This window comes from Alosa alosa, chromosome 24 (assembly GCF_017589495.1).
Source record: "Alosa alosa isolate M-15738 ecotype Scorff River chromosome 24, AALO_Geno_1.1, whole genome shotgun sequence".
NCBI lineage: Eukaryota > Metazoa > Chordata > Actinopteri > Clupeiformes > Clupeidae > Alosa > Alosa alosa.
Window position 1 is genome coordinate 6,862,856 of NC_063212.1, and position 23,423 is coordinate 6,886,278.

Here is a 23,423-nt window from a genome sequence, read left to right on the forward strand (position 1 = left end):
TAAATTTTATTTAGTATGAAGGATTCGTGACTTACAAACATCTTACAAAACCTAAGCAGAAAGAAGAAGTGATGACCATGGAGGGTTATTCTAAACATGTTTATTCCAGACCATTTGCTGATGTAAAATATATTCATTATATAACTACATTTTTCATTGGCACATTCTTCCTTCAATATGACAGGTGACATATCACAGACGCTGGTACTCTTGCATCAAAAAGAGGAGTAAAACACTGAAGATAGGAAAGCTACAAATATATATTTTGTTTCAGGCTTTAAAAGCTGCTCCTGCGTCACAGTCTTTAAAGGTAAATGGCACGTAAATGACAAATGACTCAGGACTCTCCAAAATGCTGTTTAGAAAATATCGTAGTGTACTCTTATACATGACTGCAGTGGTCGGATGTTTACACTATATGGATACAATCACTATATTCCCATGTGTCCCTTCCACATGGCCAGTAAATCTGATCCTCTTCTAACATGTAAACAAGACTTAATTCTAAATGTTATTATTTCCTCTAGACATTTAGATAGATATATATATATATATATTTTTTTTTTTCCTTCATATATTTTATGTACAGTAAAGGCATCTACACAACAGAGACGATAAACACAGGCAAGAGTGATATGAGCAGAAGTGCAGAAGTATACAGAAAGACACATCAAACGCACAGCCAGGCAAATAGTGCTCGGCTACGCATGAAATAATGATTCATTAAGACATCTGTTTTGACATTGACATGCTGGTTTGATCAGCAGTAAAAGCAGCAGTTCGTTTCAGGCTTGAAGTACACCAGTAAGGCAAGTTTGTTTAGCATGTAGTACATAGCATGGCACATTGCTCATCATGCTTGTGTTGTATATTTACAGCCATAAAATAATTCTACATGTACTGCCTATATTTGAATACAGGAGATAATAGAATGTAAACCCACAAACATTGTACCTAACCTTACTTCACTTACTTCCAATACTGTTATACTCTTGCTAGCTTATTTTTTGTGTGTACAAACTTCATATCTACAAACAACCTCTTCATTTTCAGCTATCTGCTAGCAGTTTTCCTTTTAGAAGAAAGTTTCACTTTTAGACTATAACCTAAACTCCATTTTTAGTTTGCATGTACAAATACACCACTAAACACAGTGCTGCATGTAACTGTGATCGGATCATATGTATAGCATTTGTATCTTTCCATTTATTGCATGCATTGGGTCTTTGTATTTGTGCACATATTGTAGCTTTATGTCAGATGCAACAGCACAGTTTTATCACGCACATCCAAGAATAATCCAGGTGCAGGATCGAAGATACGGTTACAAGACAAAGTGTCAGATGCAAGACACATTAAAAGAGCTCTCTCTCTCTCTCTCTCTCTCTCTCTTAGCATGGCGGGAAAAATATAATATTCATAAAACACAGGTAGAAAATAAATGTCAAACAAATCATATAAAACATAACACATTGGCACAACTTCCAGTTAGATCTTCCTTACAAGTATAGTGTAGGTTTATGCTAAACTTCCCATTTAAAAAACATTTCAGGACATGCTAATAATCATAGCTGTGTAATTGGAATAAGTATGTGTATGTTCACAGATAAACTGGCTTTGTATGCTACAAAAGGGGGCAAAGCAGATACAGTTGCATTTTTTTATATATATATAAAAATGTCACTCTTACCATTTTAGTTTTACAGTCCTAAAATCTGACCAAAGGGCAACTCTACTAATCGCTCTTTTGTATTTTCAAACACTAACTACTGCCATTTGCTCAAAAGTGCATCCACACAAATGATGTTTGTGCTTGCTCTGTGACAAAGTCCCAAATGTCAGTTTGCACAAAGGCCATAGCATTACCATGACATTCTCTTCCGATTAAGACACTAAGTTTCGGTATATAAAAACAATCATTTATGCATTATATGGTAATACTGAACATGAACATTTTTCACATGTTGAAAAATATGATTTGCATTTTCAATCCTCATAGCACATTAGTGTAACAAGGAACAGACATTCAATAGCAATGTAGCCATCAATTTCTTGCCAGACCATTAGCTTAATTAAGAAAACATGTTCATTTTGGCTTCCTCTTTGCAAACTCCATAGCTGTATTCCTTTATTTCTGAGAGGAACACCAATGTGCAATCGGCACTTGATGTATTTATGCATAAGGTCCTGTGTGGGGCATGTTTTTTGTTTGTATGTTCTCTATTGTGAAGTCCAGTTTCACAGATCCATCCCATAATGATGGGCGTAACTAGTGTTGTCAGATTCTCCATGTTGTTACCAGGCAGACTGAAACTCTGCTATCTATTACTATTGATGGACTGGATATGTGAATGAAATCCTCATTTATCTTCTAATTTTCATTGAGAGGCTGTGTCACCATCTCTTTGAATGACAAACCATCGATGCCCTTTGTGTCTACTAAAGGACACTTTGGCAATTTGTACGTTTGCCGTCCGTCTGGACTTTGCCATGTGTACCTGTGTTGGTGTGTACACTGTGTCTGCACGCACACTTTGCACTTTCTGGATTTAGTGGAACTGGGGTGTCGATTTTCCCAGGCATCAAATTTGACAGTCAAATATGTTTACCGACATGAGCCATGACTTGAGCACCACCATATCCCATTCAGCCAGACAAAACATCTACCTCTCTCTCTCTCTCTCTCTATCCCGTACTTTCCTCCAGCACTCGCTCCAAAATGACATTCCCGCAACTCTCCGAGACCTTTCATGTCACTGTCCCACCGATCTTTTGCGACTTTGGTTTGAAGCAATATTAAGGTAGATTGAGACTGCCTGCGGCCCAGTGTGTGGCTTCCTCCCCTCCCTTTCCCACGCACACCAGGAGCTCAGGGCATGAGGTTACCCAGCAGGTCTGGACTCAGGTAGCCCATGGGCATGACCGGCATGGCGGGGAGGTGTTTGCCGGAGTTCGGCGCGGGCTGTGGTTCGGAGGCGTTGAGCAGCAGGCTGTGTTGGGAGTCCACGTCCTGAACCACCGTGTAGTCGGACAAGGGGGCCATGGTCAGCACTGCTAGGTTGGTGTCGGGGAGCAGGTAGGGGCTCTGGTAGTCCCCGGGGGTGGATGGAGAGGCCGGACACGTGGTCGGGTCCCTCTGAGGCCCTCCGGCCGGTTCCTTGTCCAGAGGAGCAGGGGGTGGTGGAGGGTGTGGTGTGACCGTGTAGGAGCCAGGCGTCATCCCTGGCGGGGCTTCACCACTGACCTGCCAGGCGACGCACTCTGTGGCGTAACCGCCCTCTGGGTTGACCACCAGCAGCTGGAACTTGAGCACGTCCTCCTCGTCCTTCCTCTTCTTGGTCATCGTTTTCTCCTCGCCCTCTTCGATCCTCTCCCCGGCCTGCCCTTTCTCATTGGCCTTCTCGTCCTGGCTATTCTTCTTCTCCTCCTCCTTCTCTGACGTCGTGCTCTGCGTCAGGAGCGAGCCCGGTGAGAGCACCACGCCGCCCGCAGGGGTCACGTCGCTGACCTGGGCGTAGAAGTCCATGGTGGCCCAGTTCGGCCCGCAGCTGACCTGGGATTGCTGGTGGGTCTGCTGGGAGCCGGCTAAACTGCCCATGGCTGGGGTACCTGGGCCGGACGTGACGCCGGGGGTGGGGGAACCCGAACTGGTCATCACCTGAACCGATCGTCTCCTCCGCCGCAGCTACCCTCCCTGGCCTTGGTCGGGTCAGTTCGGGGGAGCAGGGCGGCCATCAGCACGGCCTCGGCGTCCATCGGGCAGCTCAGGGTCGTAGCAGCTGGCTCGGCCCGAGTCGTCGTCCTTGAGGCTGAGCGTGTGCGACGAGCCCAGGCAGCCGCCGTGGCCAGCGTGACCGCCCAGCAGGTGCTGCGTGTCCGAGTTGCTGGCCTTGTCGTTGGGCTCGTCCACGTCCAGCTCGATGAACTCCACCCACGGCTCGTCGTAGAACTTGTACATGTGCTGGCTGCTCATGATGGAGTTGAGGTCGTCCAGTTTGCCTTTCTGCAGCAAGACGTGTCCATGATGGATGGCAGAAAGTGGACGTGGAGGTTTGTGAAAAGGGTTGGAATGAAAAGAGGGATGAGAGACAGAGAGAGGGAGAGAGAGAGAAAGGTCAATGGGAGAGAAGCATTCATTCCTTTATTCATTTCTGCTCCCAAATGCTGGTTCAGAGTGTCATTTTACTACAACTTCACTGCATAATTTCCATCTTAATACAGATATACGAACACAAACTGAACAGAAACATTCATTTTCAAATCACAGTCCACATTTGAAGAACTGGCTGTACCTTTTCTGCTCTATGTGTTTTATTTAGAAGCTAATTGATACAGTATGTGTAGATAATGGGTGCATAACTGACAGAGTTACCTCATCCAAACACATATCTACAATAGAGCCTGCAGACAAAAGATAGAGAAATAAGAGAAATAAGCTAATGTACCTTCAAAAGGTCAGAGTCAAGGCCTTTAATTTTAGGTACTGGAACAGGAGGTAGCAAGATCACCATTAACCTGAGACACAGAAAAAAGGTGAGGTGAGTTTTCTTCAGACCCCGCAGGCATACAATCACACAGACATATTGTATGTCCAGTCTAAGGTAGCACAGACATACTATATGTCCAGTCTAAGGTAGCACAGACATACTGTATGTCCAGTCAAAGGTAGCACAGTCAAAGGTAGCACAGACATACTGTATGTCCAGTCAAAGGTAGACTTTTAATCCATGATTTGGAAAACTGTTATTTGTATTTGAGTTCAAAAGCCAAACAAATGACACCCTGTAACTCACTATGGACCCTTTCAAGAGAGTTCCATTATCAGCATCATAGTTGACCCCACAAGACTTCCTTTTTAACATTCCATATGTTATCTTAATGCAGAGGAAGTAGATTGGGGCCCAAATAGAACGTTCAAGCATTGTTTTTGTTTTTATTGTTGAAAGGGTCTATATTAACAGTGAACAATAGGGGGGGGGGGAGGGGGTTAAGTGTTATGTACATATAGCCAATAGTTCCTTTACTGGATGGGTGGAATACAAATAAATCTGGACTCAACCTCTGTTTTTGGTATCAGTCTCATCAACTTATAACCTGGGAATACCCATATGAACCATTAGCAAATTTGGGATTCGCTCTGCAAGTCCGCTTGGCCAAGAGGCCATTGACGGCCATTTCTAATGTCTCTAAAACACGGGCACGCAAATACAATCGCTAATCTGGCATGGACGTGTATTTCTTTGAAACTGAGTAAACAACTGCATTTAAAACCTTTGTTTACAAGATTGCTGCACTTCTGAAACAATTTGGTAAGAGTTTAATGCACTAATTTAAGTTTAATTTCACTACTAGTTACTCCCCTGCTGGAATGTGTCCATGAGTCCATGAGCCTTATCCAGACCCACTCTCATTCCAATTAAGAAGGTCTGCTTTCTAACCAGGCCCATCAATTTAGGTTATTACCAAAGATTCAAGAGTACCCTAAGATCTTTGGTTATTACCAACTAATTAGTTTTGACCTGAGGGCAGCTTGTTTTGATTTCTTTCATTTGTCTTTCCAACCAATGCAAACTGTCACTCTGCAGTCAAATTGACACAAATGGCTAATTTGCACATTCCCTCTACTCCATTTGCTACTTCTCCTCACTCAAAAGAGTCAAATGCTCATTTAAAAAAAATGCTGCTTCCCATTCTGCTCTCTCTCTCTCCTCCATGTCAAGAATGAAGTGTGTTGTAAAACTCAACAGATAAAGCAGGTGTGAACATGTGAACGCAATGAAGATCCTAAGTGGGGCTCTGACAGAATATCCACACTCGTGGAATGCCTCTTGTCCAATCAGAAATGAAATTAAATGAAAGGATTTTACTGTTGTATAAAATTATATACTGCTGCATATCATTTTCAGCCAAGAGGAGGAAACAAGACAGGGCCATCTAGACAGATAACACAGAGTCAATTAAAATGAAGTGGAGGCATTATTGTTTGATGTCAAAGAGCACAACAGACTGTTGCATATGTTTGCATATAACACTGTTCCGATGTCTGTGAGAGCTCTCAGGCTCTAGAGTCCTAGCTACTCATTTACTTCACTTGAGTAGCAGTTAATTAACACAGAGGAGTGTACTGAGGATGGGAACACTGTAAGAGCAAGTGCTGTTTCAATACACCTTTCTGTATTAAAATGGTGAAACTATTTTTTTTTTTCGAGAAGAAATATATTTCTCTACGCTATGATGTGCCGAGCCTTTTTTTCCACGACCCTCAGCACCCCTCTCCTGTGCCGTTACCTTTGCTGCTGAGTGAAGACGATGAGCATGAGCAGGATCACCATGCCGACCACGCCGAACACCATCACCAGTGTCATGGGGAAGGATGCATCTGCAGAGAACACACAGTACAGCATCGCCTCACTTAAAGCACTTCAGACAAACCAGTACCCCTTTTAATGCACACAACCCGACAAACAGACACATCCCCCCTGCTCTCTCTCTCTCCCTCCCCTCTCTCTCTCTCTCTCTCTCTTACACACACACACACGCAGACCAAAATGTATTGACATATACAGCTATTTTTAGTCTAATTGTACCACCCTGCTACACTGTAAAAAATGAATCCTGGTGCCAAGGAAATTACACACAAAAAATCAAGTATGACTTCATTTCTTGAAGCAGTCAAGCCTTTAAAAAATAACTATTATGTTTTCCCCAAATAAATCAACTACATTTTGCGAGAAATATATTCAGAGAAAATGTTCCCTAAAAGAATTGTGGGAAATTGCACAATTTCTCGCTGATAAATGTGCAGCCTTTTCCTCAAATATTTTGAACATCTGAAAAACGCCCTTCAGTTGAGATTTTGAAAAGAATGCCTCAAGATGGACGCATTGAAGTTCAGCATGGAATAGTAAAAGGTAAAGTATTTTGTTCCTGCTACTTGTGAAAGCTAGCATGAAACCTACTACAAATATACAATTAAGTAATGTCACATCACAGGTATATATTTTCATACCAACGGTTTGACCTACTAGGAAATATTGGTGAAGTTAGCTTAACAGTAGCAAGGTCGCTAACGCTAGCTGGAGAAGCTAGCTGCTACTCAGATGGTTGGTAAACTAACCAGCAAGCTAACCTTTAACTTCGGTAGGTTATATTATAACCTTATCAATTTCAAATGGCCAAGTTTATAATCATTTGTAATACTTGGGACACTCTAAACTGACATTAATATATTATTGAGTCGAATTTATGTCTTAATCTTTTGTAAATCTAATTTGAAAATGGTTGGTTGGAATTTTAATAGCCACTGAGGGAATAGCTAACATGCTAACGTAGCTGGTTAACATTAGTTAGCCAGGACTCCACTGTTCTAAGCCGCATCTAGTGTGGTGTCAAATGCTTGTCTGGCACTAAGGGATCTGTTGACTGACTAATAACGCTAGCTGAGACCACCAGGGCATTCTTTTAGGCATTTGTAGCATACACGCGGTGTAAGGTAACTGTTAGTGTTGTTGGTTAAGGTTAGGTGCATTGTCCATTCTCAGTAATAGTATTGATATTAGTTAAGTGTCTGTTGGTTTTATTTGGGTTATTTAGCTTTATGTTAACATATTTGAACACAAACACTTCTGTTTGTTTGCGTTAAAACATTTGGTAGCCTACATGGTAAATGATGTCAGGATGAATTTTGGAAGTCCTTTGCTAGTTAAGTTAGTTGATATACTGCTGATAGTCAATTGTGGTTCTTGTGTTTATATAATTATGGATTTTGTTTGTTTTAACAGGGTTGGCAAAATGCTCATCAAGGTCCAGTACCGTGGACTAAAAAGTACCTCAAACTGCAGCCTGGTTTTTCTTATGAAAGTTTCATTGAAGAAGGTAAGGTTTTATGTGAGCTTAGCTAATAAATTTAAAATCCATGTTTGCATGCATCTGATATCAGATCACTTGGCCAGTGGGTAAGGTAAAAAAGATTTTGTTACCCTTTAGTTGAATTAAATGAACTAAAATTGGAAACTGAATTTCTTAAATTCTTAAAGCAACCCTTTAAGATTCCAATTTTGTGTTTTTGCAGAATTTGTGCCAGCAGGTTCTTCTACTCTAAATTCTTCACTTTTCTGAAGTGATACGGAGAGGTCCTCTTCAAACAAGGGGCATCAATCTCCTGGTGCAGGAGAGAACACCTCTGCCATAGGGGATGCAGCAGAAAAGGCCAAATGGGTGAGCATTTAAAATTAAAATCTCACTAGGAAAAAATCCTTGTCTGTCCTCCAAATGCGGAAGCCTGGCTTCGTGTTCCGGTAGTGTCAAATCAACGGGCACGTTCAATCTTGCAGCACTACACAGATCTGGCTGAACGTAAGGCATGTTTTTAGATTCAGCCAGATCTGCTTGCAGATCCAGTGCTGCAAGATCGAACGCCACCGGCCATTTGGCTAACGGAACACCTAATTTAGGCAATTTTCTTCCTTCAGATACAGGTCTTGTTATAATCTCCTGTACACTTTCAAAAGTTTATAACACTTTAGTTTGTCTGTAGAGACCCTCACCACACTACCAAGTGTAATCATATTTTGAGCACTGCCAGTGGTTTAAAATAGTGTTTGTTTTTTTTTTTTTTTTGCTGCCCCCTTAACTTTCACTGTAGCCTATGCTGCTGTCTGTGTTGCAGTCTTGCTCAAAACTCCACCAATTAACACAATTTTGCTACCACACTACCATAAATATACCCTAGGTTGTTTGTGCTCTTGAGTTACACTTTAATACATTTCCTGTGTTTTTAGAGGGTGCAGGTAAGTTTTCTCTTTACAAGTGTATCACCGTTATTGTTTCTCTTTTACCCATAGATGGTCCAGGAGGTTCTGGAGAAGAGTTCAGGAGGAGAGGAAACAATGGAGGAGTATAAGAGATTGAGCACCTTGACACACTGCACAAGACGGCATCATATCCTGGTCAGCCACATTGTTGAAATGCATGGGTATGTTTTGTTTTGTAATGTGAAAAAACAAAGTAGAAGCATTATTGTGCACACAACTTGCCTGCAGCGTGACAAGAAAAACCTAAATTTGGTAGTAGAATTGTTGTGTAAAAACAATTTTGAACTGATGTTTGTCCTTCTTTACACTTCTCTCATCTTCTTAAAGGAACTCTGGATCTCATTCATAGTCAGCATTGGGTCCTTGGTTACCTGTCTGACCAAGGCCCCTTTGTCCCAGGATTACTCAGTTTGGCTTGCATTTTTGCGGAGAGTTGGAGGATTTTGTGTAGATGTTGATGAAGATGATATGTTTGTTATATCTCTGTCAGTCGCCTGAATATTTTTAAATGTTTTTTTAAATGCCCAAGCTATTGTTATTTTTTTTTTCTCAACGCCAGGTTTAATTTACACTGAATAAATGCTGTTAAATGAAATACTGACTCTCTAATTGTGTATATACACCACATCCTTTAAAATGTATAGTAATAGACTTATTTAAAACATGCATAACTGCTCAAAATAAGTGAGGCAACTATATTACACGTGATTTTATCATGCGATATTAACCAGAAAAAAATCAGGGAAATTTCCTTGATTTATTTTGAATATGCTTAATTGCATTGAGATATTTTACACAATTTGTTTTTGTATACATGAATAATTTAAGTAAATTTCCATGATTTGTTAAAATCTATATTCTTAAAAATAATAGGGTTATATTTTTCCCTAATATTTTCACGTGTAATAAGTTGCCTCATTTTTTTCATGCATTCCTACTGTGTCATTTTTTACAGTGTAGTAACTAACCTTGCTGACCACAGTTAAATGTTATATTTTCCTTTTCCTGAGATACTCGTCTGCCCTAGGAGCATTTCTCCCTAGTTTATGGCTTGGGGGAACAGGGCCTTCTTTGTAGACACATACTTAACTTCATTAATTGGAGTACACATGACAGATAAAAAATTACCACATGGTTGTTTGCATGCAATGAAAACACAGCTGTTTGAGTGGCTAATATAAAGATTATATTAAAAAACATCTTGCAAACAGCATATGACAAACAAATACAAATTCAAAAAGCAGTGTGTTAGCTTGCTCTAAGGGCAATAGTGATGGCACAGGATGACTACTGGTGACTCCAGCCTTTACCTTTACTAGGTATCTCATCGACGTGCACCGTTATGATGTCACTGTACTCCCCGAATGCATAGGTCCGCATTTTGCAGCGCACGCGCACTTCATACGTCTTGTCGGTTTGTAAGGCGTAGATAGTCTGGTGGGTGCCACTCTCCTGGTCGAGCTGAGTGGACACAACACAAGACAAGACAAGACAAGACAAGATGTAAGCACACAAGTAAGACATTAACAATAAACAAAGACAAAGCCCATTTACAATCGCTTATTTGTCACAATTGCCACAGCTACAGGCATAGTCTGTGGTTCCAGCAGAACATTCATATTTGGCCTCAATGGCCAATCACATCACACCTGTCCCTTCTATACTACTCAAGCAACGTGTTGATTTACTGGTAATTGTTAGAGTTATGTGACTCACAGTCAGGAGGACCGTCTATGAATGAAGGATTATACCTTTTAACTGATTTAATCAACGATACTCCTGTAACTAGATGTATACTATGTGTCAAAAAGCTGACTGGTCAAAGCCAATGAATGGGTATTTATACAGAAAACAAACGAGTCATAGAATTTATGCAGATATTAGAATGCTATTTTAAAGCCTAAAAAACACAGCACATACTAAATACATTTCCATTGGAACCGCTGTGCGCTGCTGTGACTTGCTGAACAAGATTTATTTATTGCCACGAGAAAGGTCAAGGTATCATCTGACCCCAGTAAACATCTTGAGACATGCTGACGTGTCATCCAGGGGAGCAGCTACCCATTTTTTGAAGGGTATGCAACAACAAATTGGTGCCCCCCAAAAAAAAAAAAAAAAAAACACAAACAACTAAAGTAAAACAAAAGGCCAATAATTTATTACATATTATTATTTTTTAAGAAATTCTGCCAATTTCAACTTGAAGTATTGTTAAATGCATTGTCACATTGTCATTGAAGTATTGTTACATGCATTGTCGCATTGTCACTTTAAGAGAGTCTAAACGGTTCTCATAACGTCATTTTGCCAGCTGTTGCTCACAAAGGATAAGGCTGATCCAACTCTAGCCTTTGTTTGCGCCACATTGACAGCACAATATTAAGTTATTACAAGTTGTCTTCATTGTTAGGAAATGGAAACATGTAATGAGTTGTTGCTAGTGAGACATTTCTGTTTGCAGTTTGCCATTAAAAGTGCAGTATGAGCATGGTAGCCACCTAGTTATGACCGCCGCGCAGCGAAGGTTTAGTCAGATTTTTTTTTTTTTTTCTTTTTCGCATGCCCAAATTTCCGTCAATGATTCCCGGGACACTGAAAGACCGGGGTAGACCAAACTTGGTGGGCATGTAACCCCATATGGATAGCATGGAACCATCGTTTTTCGTTTTGATCTGTAGCCCCCCCGCTGGACTGCACCCCCGGAAAGGAGGGTAGGGCAGACACAGTTTTCTGTGAATATCTCGAGAACCGTAAGGTTTAGGAGGACCTTTTTTTTTGTTGATCTCAAGGGGCCATGTCAACCCATTCCATAACCACTCATTTCATGTATAGCGCCACCTAGTTAAACACAAACAAGTAAAAATGAGGTGTTGTAATCGCAGGTATCTGTGACCTAAAGCATTTCTCAGAATTATGAACAGGCAAGATGGGGGGTGGGGTTGTATAAAATGAATTTTACATGTGAAATCTATGAACTAATCATGTTTTGGTACTTGTTGTCTAGCAGATACCAGTGACAATTGAGTGTGGATAATGCAATTTAGTGAGACAGTTAGAATCATATAGGCCTTTTAGCGTGATTTATTTTTGGGGGAAAAATGTGCTGGACTGGGCGGCGGTCATATTTTGTACCGCTCTGCGGTACATCTAGTTTAACTACTGTCGCATCCCTTGACATGCCATCTCATTTTCCCTTTCTTTTTCTATTTTTAGCCCCCGACAGCTTTTTTGCTTTATCCATCTTTTTCCACAGTTGAAAACTCACTACTCGTACCTGCTCACTCAGCGCTCATGGCGCCCCACTCCCTCTTCTATGTCAAAATTCTATGATAGAATCTTATGAGATAGGGCGCCTACTCTAGCCTGTTAGTGCTCTAAAATGTTATTTAACATTGAGGAAATGCAGAAATGATTTAGAAACATACAACAGTAGCTACATATAGAATATATCAAATATATTATTATGATTATTTTTACCATCGATTTGTCGCCCCGATGGTTCTGCGCCCCTATGTGCCACGTATAGCGCATACCCACTTTTTGCGCCACTGGTGTCATCGATGGTCATGGCACAAAAAACACAGCTAAGATACTGAGTGGGGTTTGCATATTACACAAACTTTACAGCCTTGATGTGAAGGCAGACCCGGATCTAGGCTGCTCAGATTGGGGGGGCAAATAGAAATTTGGGGTGGGCACAATGAATACCTGCCCCCCACACATATAGATACCCCACCCACACACACACAACATTTACACTACGCAACAAAACCGCTCAGTTTCTACAAATGTCTTACTTTTTACCTTAAAACCCTTATTTAATAGCAAACATGACATATTACATAACTGTTAATCATATAACTGATTTTAATATTTACAGATATAGGCTATATTTAACATTTATTTTCTATGTGGCCTGTTATGAAATCATGTACAATTTAAGCACATTTCAGCTTTAAGAAACTCGAATAGTCTACATGCATGCTTAGCATTTTGTGATCATTAAGGCTACTTTGACAAACTCTTAGTCAGCTGATTTTAATATTTACAGATATCTAGGCGATATTTGTAACATTTATTTTGTATTTGCCCTGTTATGAAATTATGTATTGAACAATTAAACACACTGTGAAACCTGAAGCCCAAAGTTGGAATGGCTAACTTTACAGGGGAATGCTTTACACCTTTGTATTCGGTAAGGTCTGCTGTTTCTTCTGATATATAGTTTGTCATGTGTTCGGGAAAAATTTGTGAAGTATTCCACCGAGACCGACGGCTGAATAGCCATAGGAGATGGGCGCAGAATGTAACATGAATAAATTAAAGTTACTTTTCTCACGAACCGTTTACCACAACAACTTGCGGCTAACATCGTTTAAAAGCTGAGAAAAAGCTCTTTCGTGTGATGTGATGCATGTAATATCTGTGTGAAGAGTAGGCTATCGGGAGTAGGCTAGTTCAGCAAAGGGTGGATTTGGACGCACTTTCTTTCTTGCCGTGCACTGTCACATTCTCCACTGCGTATAGGCTAAATTAATTTGCGTTGTGAATGCTAAGCTTAATTTGACAGGCCATAGGCTAAATAAAAATCGCTAGTCAGATGCAAGGCAGAATATAGAAAGAAAGGGGCACCAAGGCCTCAGTGGCCTGTGAACCTCCGATTTTCAAAGGGACGCGGCCAACGCAAGGGGCAACGACGTGGCCACCGTAAAATTCCCACCCTGCTTATAACACAGTTAAGGAATGATGTTAACAAACTAACTGGCTAGATCACCTTAGAAAGCTAACGTGCATATTAGCTAAAAAGCAAGCCATATACAAAACGAGAATAATACAAACACTAACACTACAGTTAAAGGTTTTTATTTAAACCAGCAATAATCTATATTAAATCTAGTAGCCTATAACCTTTATGGAAATATAGCTAAGCCCTCTCTACTAAGGTATGAAACAGCAAGTGATGTACACAGTGTGGAATGGTAAGGGGACGCTGCTGCTCCGATGTTTATACTATCCAACCAGCAAATCAGCACCCTCGAAATTCAGACGGGACAAATTAGAAAGGTGTGATTGGCAGATTCAATAGCTGTCAATTAAAATTGACCAATTAGGTGGGGCAGAAGAAATATTTGGGGGGGCATTGCCCCTCCCAGCCCTATTTTAGATCCGGCCATGTGTGAAGGACAATGAATAAGGAAAAAAAAACTCTTTTAGGTTGCCGAGCCCACGCTCCTCAAAAAAAAAAAAAAAAAAAACCCTTGTGTGTGTAGGTTCCTTTTTCTTGTCAAAGCGTGGGTGTAGCCTAGACAGTGGAGGTGTCTGAATTTCAGACTCACCGTTTCCCAGTGCGATGCGTTGACCTGACGGTACTGGACCTGGTAGACCAGGGTCATCCAGCCCACATCGATGGCCGCCGAGGGTGGCGGCTCCCAATGCACCATGATGTCAAAGTGGAGCCCTGAGCGACTGACGTTTAGCAGGGTCCAGTTCAGATGGACAGGGGCGTCCGGTTTCACTGGAGGAAAGGAGGAAAGGGAGAGAGACTGACTGAGAGAGAGAGATAATAGTAGCACTTTACAAATTGCTAATAAGTGAGGATTATCATGGCTTAATTGGTTGTACTGTAAATAGTTTTTAAACAAGAATCTACCATTTAATATGGTTAATATTAAGTCTGCAATAGATCTGCAAAAGAGCTGCCATATTCCTAAATTGGAGCCAGATTCAGTGCAGTAAAATGCAGTAAAGAAAGTGTGTAAAAGTCTAGTGGGGCTACATGCCCACCAAGTTTCATAGCGGTGGTCATAACAATCGGCTCTACCTAGCTTGAGTTGCTGCAGCCAACAGCTAGAGCTGCCTGGTAGCTACAGTGAATACTGATACTGAATGTCATGGTGTTAGCAATGAAGCACTTGTTAATAAGCTTTATTTGCATAGCACCTTTCATACACAGAATGCAGCTCAAAGTGCCGTACATTTGGAACATGTAACACAATAATGGAGAAGAATCAGTCATTCCTCTTCGTTGCTGTGGCCGTTTATGGTCCAATCAGCAACGTATCAGAAATATAGAAAAGAACATGTAACACAAATATAGAAGAGTCAGTCATTCCTCTTCGTTGCTGTGAGAAGCTAAGGCCAACCCGCTCACCCTTGAATTAGGGTGGCCTCTGGGGCAACACCCTTTCAGCCTGACCATGAAATTAAAGAGCCACCTTTGTTGACATGGTTTTAAGATCTTAATCTCAACCATAGTTATGATACTCCTTCACAAACATTTATAATCAATTTAGACTCCTAAAACACACTTAAAAGCCCAAACACAAGTGCTCTTTGCAATGTCTTCGGAAAAGTTGGTCTTAATGATTACGGTGGCTTAACTTCACAGAGCTGAACAACTGCTACATTCATTCCACACGTTAAGTGGTTCAATGAGGTTAATGTGAGGAAATGAAATCGTTCAGGCTCATCAATCGGGCCCTGGGTATCTCATGTCATTAGCCAAAATGTCTTTAGGAGCTATCAGCTGACACTGACAAATCCTTTCAGGATGTACAAATGCATTATAAATGCAATGTCTTATTCACTCACTACTGTGTGTGTGTGTGTGTGTGTGTGTGTGTGTGTGCGTGTGTGTGTGTGTCTGTAGTGTTACGGTTTGAAACAAAAGAACTTCTGTGCTACAGTAATTGACAGTAATGCACATTCGTCAAGCCTTTTGGGATCTTTTTATTTGTTCATCACCCAAACAGACAATGTACTCTTTAGCTCTAAAATACCAATGAAAGCTGCTCCCACTCTCACTCCACTACCCCCCCACCCCATTTTGATCTCCTACGCAAGGCTGTCATTGTTCATCTCTGTGAAATCTGACTGCACTGCCATTACCAATTGTCCATAGCTGATAATTCTATAGACACATTGGTACCTGTCTCATACTTCTCTTAGCATGTTACATAAGATAAAACAAAACTATGGATTGTTTTTGCAGTATTTACGAATGTTAACACACAACATCCCACAATAGTAAAAACAATATTCCAAACCTTAGATACAGTATAAAAACCTCTGCTTCTGCAATGATATCAGTTCAAAAACAATATATCTCAGCTGATAATAAACAAACAATTCAATAATTTACACACAACTGATTTATGTTGGGTAAATTGGGCAAACCACAGCTGATTCCAGTCTGGCTTAGACTCAGTGGCAGGGGTTATTTTCTTCTATTACACTGACACAGTAAAATGAGGACTTTGAGGAGTAATGTTTTTAGAAACAGAAACAGAAAAAGACAAACACTGTAATGTCTGGACAAGGAAGAATAAGAGCAAGGGGCCCAGGGAGAAGAGCAGGCCCAGTAAGAGATGCAGTGAGAGGTGCAGGAGCAGTGAGAGGAGCAGGCCCAAGGCGAGGGCAAGGTAAAGGTGTAAGAATGCGTAGTGGTGGCATTCCATTTGGCTGCAAGAACTGTTGTCAGTGATGAAATTTGTGCCACTATCATTGACCATGTAATCAATGCGATGTTGATGAAAACATGTGGCCTACTGTAACCCTGAAGATCGCAGAGATTTTTTCCCCTTTTTATCTGGGCTTTTTGCTGTTGTTTTTTTGTTCAGAATGCTTGTGTGTTTCATGGATATTTTGTTCACTGTAAGCATTGCAATACTGCAAAACTGTTTCTGTTCTATCATACTGTAAACAGTATTTCTACTGTAGTAAACAGTAAAGGGAAAAAAAACTGATTTGCTTTTTACTGGAATGCTTTTGAATATGAAGATAACATGTGGACATACAGTTCCCAACCATGACATTTAGTGTAAAAATTGCATGCAAATACCTGTAAAATTGCATGCAAATACCTGTAAAATGCCCAACCAAGACATTTAGTGTAAAAATTGCATGCAAATACCTGTAAAACTGAAACATAAAAGTCGATGCAGTTTTTGTAATGTCAACAATAGCCAGTATTTTGAAACCTGTTGTACTTTGATTGACTGCATGTACCTTGTGAAGTGAAAACAAGTGTTATTCTTTGACAGAATAATTTCATTTTGAGTCAGATTTCCAGTGTTTTGGTAAAGTTAGTGTGTGCAGAGAAAGATGTGTTAGTAGTATATTTAACAAAATGTGTTTTTGAGAAGAAAATTATCCATTTGGCCAGTTGTGTTTTGTAGGTGTGAGTCTGTGTTAAGAGTTTAGAAAAAGTATCTGAAGTATGGGTAAGCGCTTGTTAGCGATTGAAAAAAACTGTAAACTTTATGTGCACCAGTGAACCACATCTGCTGCTACCTGCGACCTCAGCACATGGAAGCTACAGTACTTCAGCAGAGATAGCTTTTAGTTTTTCCATTTCATCACCCAAGACTGAACAAGGTCTATCTGACTTTGAGAAAAATTTGACTGAAAATCCAGAATGAAATAACCATCGTTCTATGAAATAAATTGTTACATTATTTAACATGACACTATTTTATCAATTATATAATATTACCAGTATGTCCAAAATTATATTATCTAACATATTTTTACATATCTATGGACATGTAAGATAGATGTTACTAATTCTGATCCAATTACAGAACCACCATTGAAAGTGTTATCACTGGCAGTATAACAGCTTGGTATGGAAATAGCACTGAGCTAGACCGTAAAGCTCTGAAGAGAGTAGTAAGATCAGCTGAACGTACCACCAGTAGTGCCCTACCCAACCTACAGGAAATTTACCTAAGGAGATGTCAGTCGAGAACAAGGAAAATTATCAGGGATCCCAGTCACCCCAACAACTGCCTCTTCACTATCCTACGGTCTGGGAAACGTTACCGCTGCCTGAAGTCCAACACGGAGAGAATGCGGAAAAGTTTTTACCCCCAGGCCATCAGGATTCTAAATGAGGATTGTAGCAGGAGCACCAGCATACAGTACAGCAGCCTAAACACTTTGCACTTTGGACTTTCTCTCTTTGTTCTTCTTCCTTTTCTATACATATATCCTTTGCACAGTCTTGGAGTCAGTGGAACAAGCATTTCACTGCATTTATAGGCTACCTGTATAATGTATGTGACAAATAAACATTTGATTTGATTTGATTTCTCAGGTGATAAAAATGTGTTGATTTGACAAAAACATAGAGTGGACAGTTAGTAGTCAGACCTACCGATGGTTTCGACCGTGAAGTGTATTTGGTCGTAGGTGATGTTCTGCTCCACGGAGCGCAGCTCCACGTAGTAGGCCACCCAGATATGGGTGTAGTTCTTGGGGAAGAGGCACTCATTCGGCCGGGTGGAAGAATACTGCGGACACTCCCTCCACTCAGGCTCTTTAGACGACCTGGGAACATGGATATAGACCCTTTCAACAATAAAAACAAAAACAATGCTTGAACGTTCTATTTGGGCCCCAATCTACTGTACTTCCTCTGCATTAAGATAACATATGGAATGTTAAAAAGGAAGTCTTGTGGGGCCAACTATGATGCTGATAATGGAACTCTCTTGAAAGGGTCCATACTGTAATCATTGTGGTTCTCAGTCAGCTTAGGCGTATATGGAATCAATTTAGCTGTAAGCTCTGTGTATCCCGAACACTACATCCAAATCCTGCAACACTATTTCGAAATCAAAAGTCTTAAGGCCAAACACTACATCAGAATGCTGTGCAGAGAGAGACAGAGAGGCAGAAAGTAGGGCTGCACAATGCATTGATGTTTAACAAAAATCGCATTTTGAACTAATACAATTAGCTATTAACTGCAATTAATCATGCAGCTTGCAACTCTGCCCCAATGGTTTATCTTGTTACATGGTTTTTATATTCATGTCATCCTCAATGGTTGGCATACAGTGATGTCCACATAACTGACGTGCTGTGCTTCTTATGCACCAATCAGAAATGGCTCAAGTTAAAGTGAAATTTGGAATATTGAACTGAAGCTTGACTTTCAAAAATTATATCACAAGTCAAATCTCAATCGCAATATCTGTCTTAAAAATCACAATTAAATATTTACTCTAAATCGTGCAGAGAGAAAGAGAGAGAAAGAGAGGAGAGGGCAAGCACACTATATAAATTAGCAAAAAGGGATCTGTCCAAGGCACAGGCCAAACCCAAGACTGACCACCGCCCACTAAATGTATGCAATCTCTTTACTGCAGATTTACTATACAGGTATTGTACATTACAAGACGTGATTCCTATGTTTTTCCATATGGGCATTTACAGACTCAACTTAAAAGCGATTTACTAGTACTAAAACCAGGTTATCGACGAAGCTAGCAAAACCTGACACTACGCTTCACCCCCACTGTTGGTTAATAGCTGAGTAAATGTACACAGTGGTGTTTTTCCACGCTGTGTGATATCCGAGGCTGGTAATTAGATTTCCTCCCGGGTGTGGAGAAGGACAGGGAGCATAAGCTCAGCTTATTAAGCAGCGAGAGGAGAGCCAGCACATCTGTCCAGGGGCTCCTTAAGCACTAGAGCCCCCCAGTTGTTGGCAATTATGAGCAGAGCAGGACAGACCTTACTCCTCCGCCCACATCTCAACGTGCCATCAGCACTGTTGACCACCGAATGCCTAATGCTTCATATAGTGGTGGCATAAAAAAAAAAACAGACTGCAAAACAAAAAAAAATGAGACTTGTTTGTTTCAAAATGGCAGATGTTAAACTCTCCTACTCTGTGCCGTTTCTTGTCCTGCTTTTTGACAGATTTTTCCGGCTTTCTATTAGTGTCTTTACAGATGTTGTGTTTTTTTGTTTTCTTACTGCTTTGGCATGGCGTAGAAGAGCCTGAGGGCGCCAGGCTCTGTGAGGTTCTGGAAGCTTCCGGCTGACCACCAGCACTTGAAAGTCTCCTGCTCCCGGGATAGACAGTCAGTTATATGGGGTCCATGCTTGGAGGCTATGAGAAACAGAGAGAGACAGGCAGAGAAAGAAACAGTCAGAGAGATAAAGAGATAGAACAATATGAATATGAATATCTCAGACTCTTAAAGCTAAAGTAAGAACGTTTTAGATAGGATATGATAATGTGTAAACAGTGGCAATAGATTTGCTATAGCAACCACAGAACAGGAAATTGATTGGCCTCAATGAACAAAACCCAAACACAGCCACAAACAATTACGTCGAGACTGTGAGAAGTTGAAGCACTGATCAAGGGCAACCAAGTATGCCATTCAGCTAAGACTTGCTTTGTACCAAGACAGAGACCGTCAAGGATTTCTGATTTGTTTTCTGAGCAGAATATACAGCCTTGAGAATTGCTTTACAGTCACACAGCCTCGGTCTCCTCATACGAGGCTCCAAAAGTTTATAGAAGAACAGTTGCAGGAGGATTTTTATTTTTTGCAGAGTCGAAAGGTCGAAAGGGTTTAGCTGAATTTATAGATATTTGCGGCAGTTCATCTCTCCCGTGGCAGAGCGGATGCCTCTCCCTCTCCCTCCCGCTCTGCCTCACCCTCACCCTGCCGATGCTCTGGGCCGGCTCACAAACATTTCCCAAGCACTTGGCTTTTTGCGCAACCATAAATAAGAGCCCGAGTGCGATTGATTCTGCCACCCCCGCCCCACCAACCCCAACCTCCAAACCCCCTTCTCCTTCATCCTCCTGCCTCCACCGCTCTCTTGCTGGCTAGGGGATAAATCACAAACACCCACCACCATCACCACCACAGCCAGCTCCAAACTCCTGCTGCAGCCTGCACAGATTTCACAGAGGAAGAGGTGCGCTACGCATTGGGGTGTTTTATTTTTTCGTGAAGAAATAGACGCACACACACACACACACTTTTATTTTTTTGTGAAGAAATAGATGCACACTCTTTCGTAGAGAAATAGATGCACACTCACACACACGCACACACACACACACACACACACACACACACACACACACACACACACACACACACACAAACACACAAACTCACTCACTCACTCACTCACTCTCACACACACACACACACACACACACACACACACACACAAAAACACAAACACACACAAGCACCCTTCGAATTGATTGCTGACGTTCCACATATACTCCAGCCTAGTGGAGAGGATCGTAAAAAATATATACACATCCAATTAGCCTTTAAAACGGAGGTCTGCAGCAGTGGAAAAGCTATGCTCGCCTCTGCTCCGTGACAGAAAGATGGATTCACTCTCGACTGCTGAGCTGCAGAGCCCGGAACAATCTGTGACAAAAGAGTATGGGGAGCAGGTGAAGGCCTGTCATCTCCCACACAGCGTTTCCACGTGCACACACACACACACACAGACACTCTCTCTCACACACACACACACAAACTCATACCACACACACACACCACACACACACATCCACACACACACACACACATACACACACACAAACACACACACACACACACACACACACACACACACACACACACAAATACCCATACACACACACACACACACACACACACATCCACACACACACACACACATACACACACTCAAACACACACACACACACACACACACACACACACACACACACGCATACACACTCACAAAAACACACATGCATACACAAACACACACATACTGTATAGATGCTGTTTGACTGTCGGTTATGCACAAAGGCACACAAACACACACTCACACTCAGACGCACAGACTTTGCAAGGTCATCTACAAACTCCAGGGAAAGACCTACGCAGACACACAGACTCATTACCTGTTCTCACTTGAATGTTTTCATAACTACTCTCCCACACCTCCACAACCCCAAGGAATGTTTGAAATCCTTCTCGACATGCTCAGCGTTGGCTTCATGACCCCCTTCTGATTAATTTTTTTTACTTAATCTGATATATCACATGGCCATAAAACAATACTCAGGGCCACTTGGGAAGGATGGGAAAATAGGCTTGAACACATCTGTATCTGGTCTATTAAAAATACCCCACCAGTGCTACAGCAAAAGGAAAAGTCCTGACAGAAATAAAAACCCTGATAGAGGCATTTAAAACATTGTTTACGAAATATGTTTGGAATAAGATGTAATACAGTTTTTTACAATTGTTTACGCACGTTTTCAAAACTCTGTGTCTATTTTTCAAAACTCCACACACAAAACCCACAACTGCTCACACAAATTGCAAAATGCCTCACATCTCCAGCAAAATGACACACAACATTCAAAATGTCAAAAACACATCTTTAAAGCAAACATTCGCCTCACATTACAAACACTTTTGTCATAATATGACATTTTGGATACATCATGTACACACTGTTGCTCAAAACCTAAAGCTCTTCTGTCTTATGCTTTCTATATATATTTCCATACAAGAGTGAAAGTTATGGTATCAACAAAGAGAAGTTGAAATACACAGTAAAATGCAAGCAATATTGAAACCAAAAACAGTGATTTTTCCCAAATAATTTGTTGTTATGTGATACAGTATTTTACAGCAAACAAGAAAAAAAGCAAAAAGAATACAGTGACCACCAGATGTACATGGAGTTTTGAAAACACTGATTTTGTTTTTTCCAAAGACAAGTGTGTGTGTGTGTGTGGAAGGTTCGTGTACAGTATGTATTCATAGGCCTATAGACCCTTTCAACTGCAGAAACAAACAATTCTACAGTAAGCGCCCTAAGGCATTTCTGGAGGCACAGACAAATGTATTGAGCTAATGGTACTGTAACATGGGGACAATCAAAAATAGAGTAAAAGACAAATTTTACATAAAGTCAACTTTTGTAGAACATTACTGTAAGCTAAAGTCCCATTACTGTAATTTTCAAGTATCTGCATTGGTTCTGAATATTTCAACCGAAATCCTCTAGGAGCAGATTGAAAGGGTCCATACCTATATAGAGTGTATATCTATTCATAGACCCATACTAAGGCAATGATTGGATGGTGTTCAGTAAAATAAAGAGTGTTTACACATGTGAAGAGAAAGAGTGACGCACTGGTGATTTAGTGTGGCATTTTGATGGGTTGTGTTTGAAGAACGAAATCAAGTTACTTCCTGTTAGATTTTTGTGTGTTAGGTAGAAAATTGTGTGTGGTGTTTTGCAAAATGTGTTTTAGTCCATTGAAAACTGAGTCAAACACTGAGAATTAGTGTATGGTTTTGCAGATTTGGTGTCGGGTTATGATGTTTGGAGGACATGTTTAGAAAATTGTGTGACAAGCAAAGATTTAGTGTGTAAGCAGTTGAAAAAAACTGTAAGACGTAAGATTACTAAGGTGATGCCATCCATCCACTGAATGTTTTGATGTAAATAAGCGCATTCCAACTACCGGTACTTTTCATGATAAGAGCTGTGAAGTCAGGAGTCAAGAGGGTGGGCAAAAACACACTAAAGAAACGCATGATTGAAATAGTTTTGAAAGCACAGAGTGTTTCTGAAGTCATTAGTATTGAAGCCATACCACGTGCACAACAGAGGAGGCAATCCAGCTACACTGTGCTGACAGCACACTGCAGCTGTTCCCTGTTTATGTCTCGCTGGACACACCCACAGACAGACACGGCCTCCAATGGCTGACCGCCCTGTGGGCGCCAACAGATGTGCAGATGCAGGTCGTCACGTGAGACATTTGGGAGCTTGGCCACA

General features: G+C 41.0%; 1 protein-coding gene and 1 long non-coding RNA gene across 2 annotated transcripts in view; one reads left to right on the plus strand and one right to left on the minus strand.

Moving 5' to 3' along the window:
- Positions 1-23: 23 nt before the first annotated feature.
- ghra (growth hormone receptor a) overlaps positions 24-23,423 on the minus strand; it is a 40,642-nt gene continuing 17,242 nt past the window's right edge. Inside the window, 7 exon segments of the mRNA XM_048235874.1 lie at positions 24-4,003; positions 4,446-4,515; positions 6,289-6,379; positions 10,124-10,274; positions 14,153-14,331; positions 17,974-18,146; positions 19,584-19,719. Of these exon segments, the coding sequence (XP_048091831.1) occupies positions 2,870-4,003; positions 4,446-4,515; positions 6,289-6,379; positions 10,124-10,274; positions 14,153-14,331; positions 17,974-18,146; positions 19,584-19,719 (1,934 nt within the window). The 3' untranslated portion in view covers positions 24-2,869.
- On the plus strand, positions 7,813-9,299 carry LOC125289174. Its single transcript, XR_007192592.1, has 4 exons — positions 7,813-7,875; positions 8,072-8,217; positions 8,844-8,974; positions 9,141-9,299. It is a non-coding gene; the product is annotated as an uncharacterized LOC125289174 (long non-coding RNA).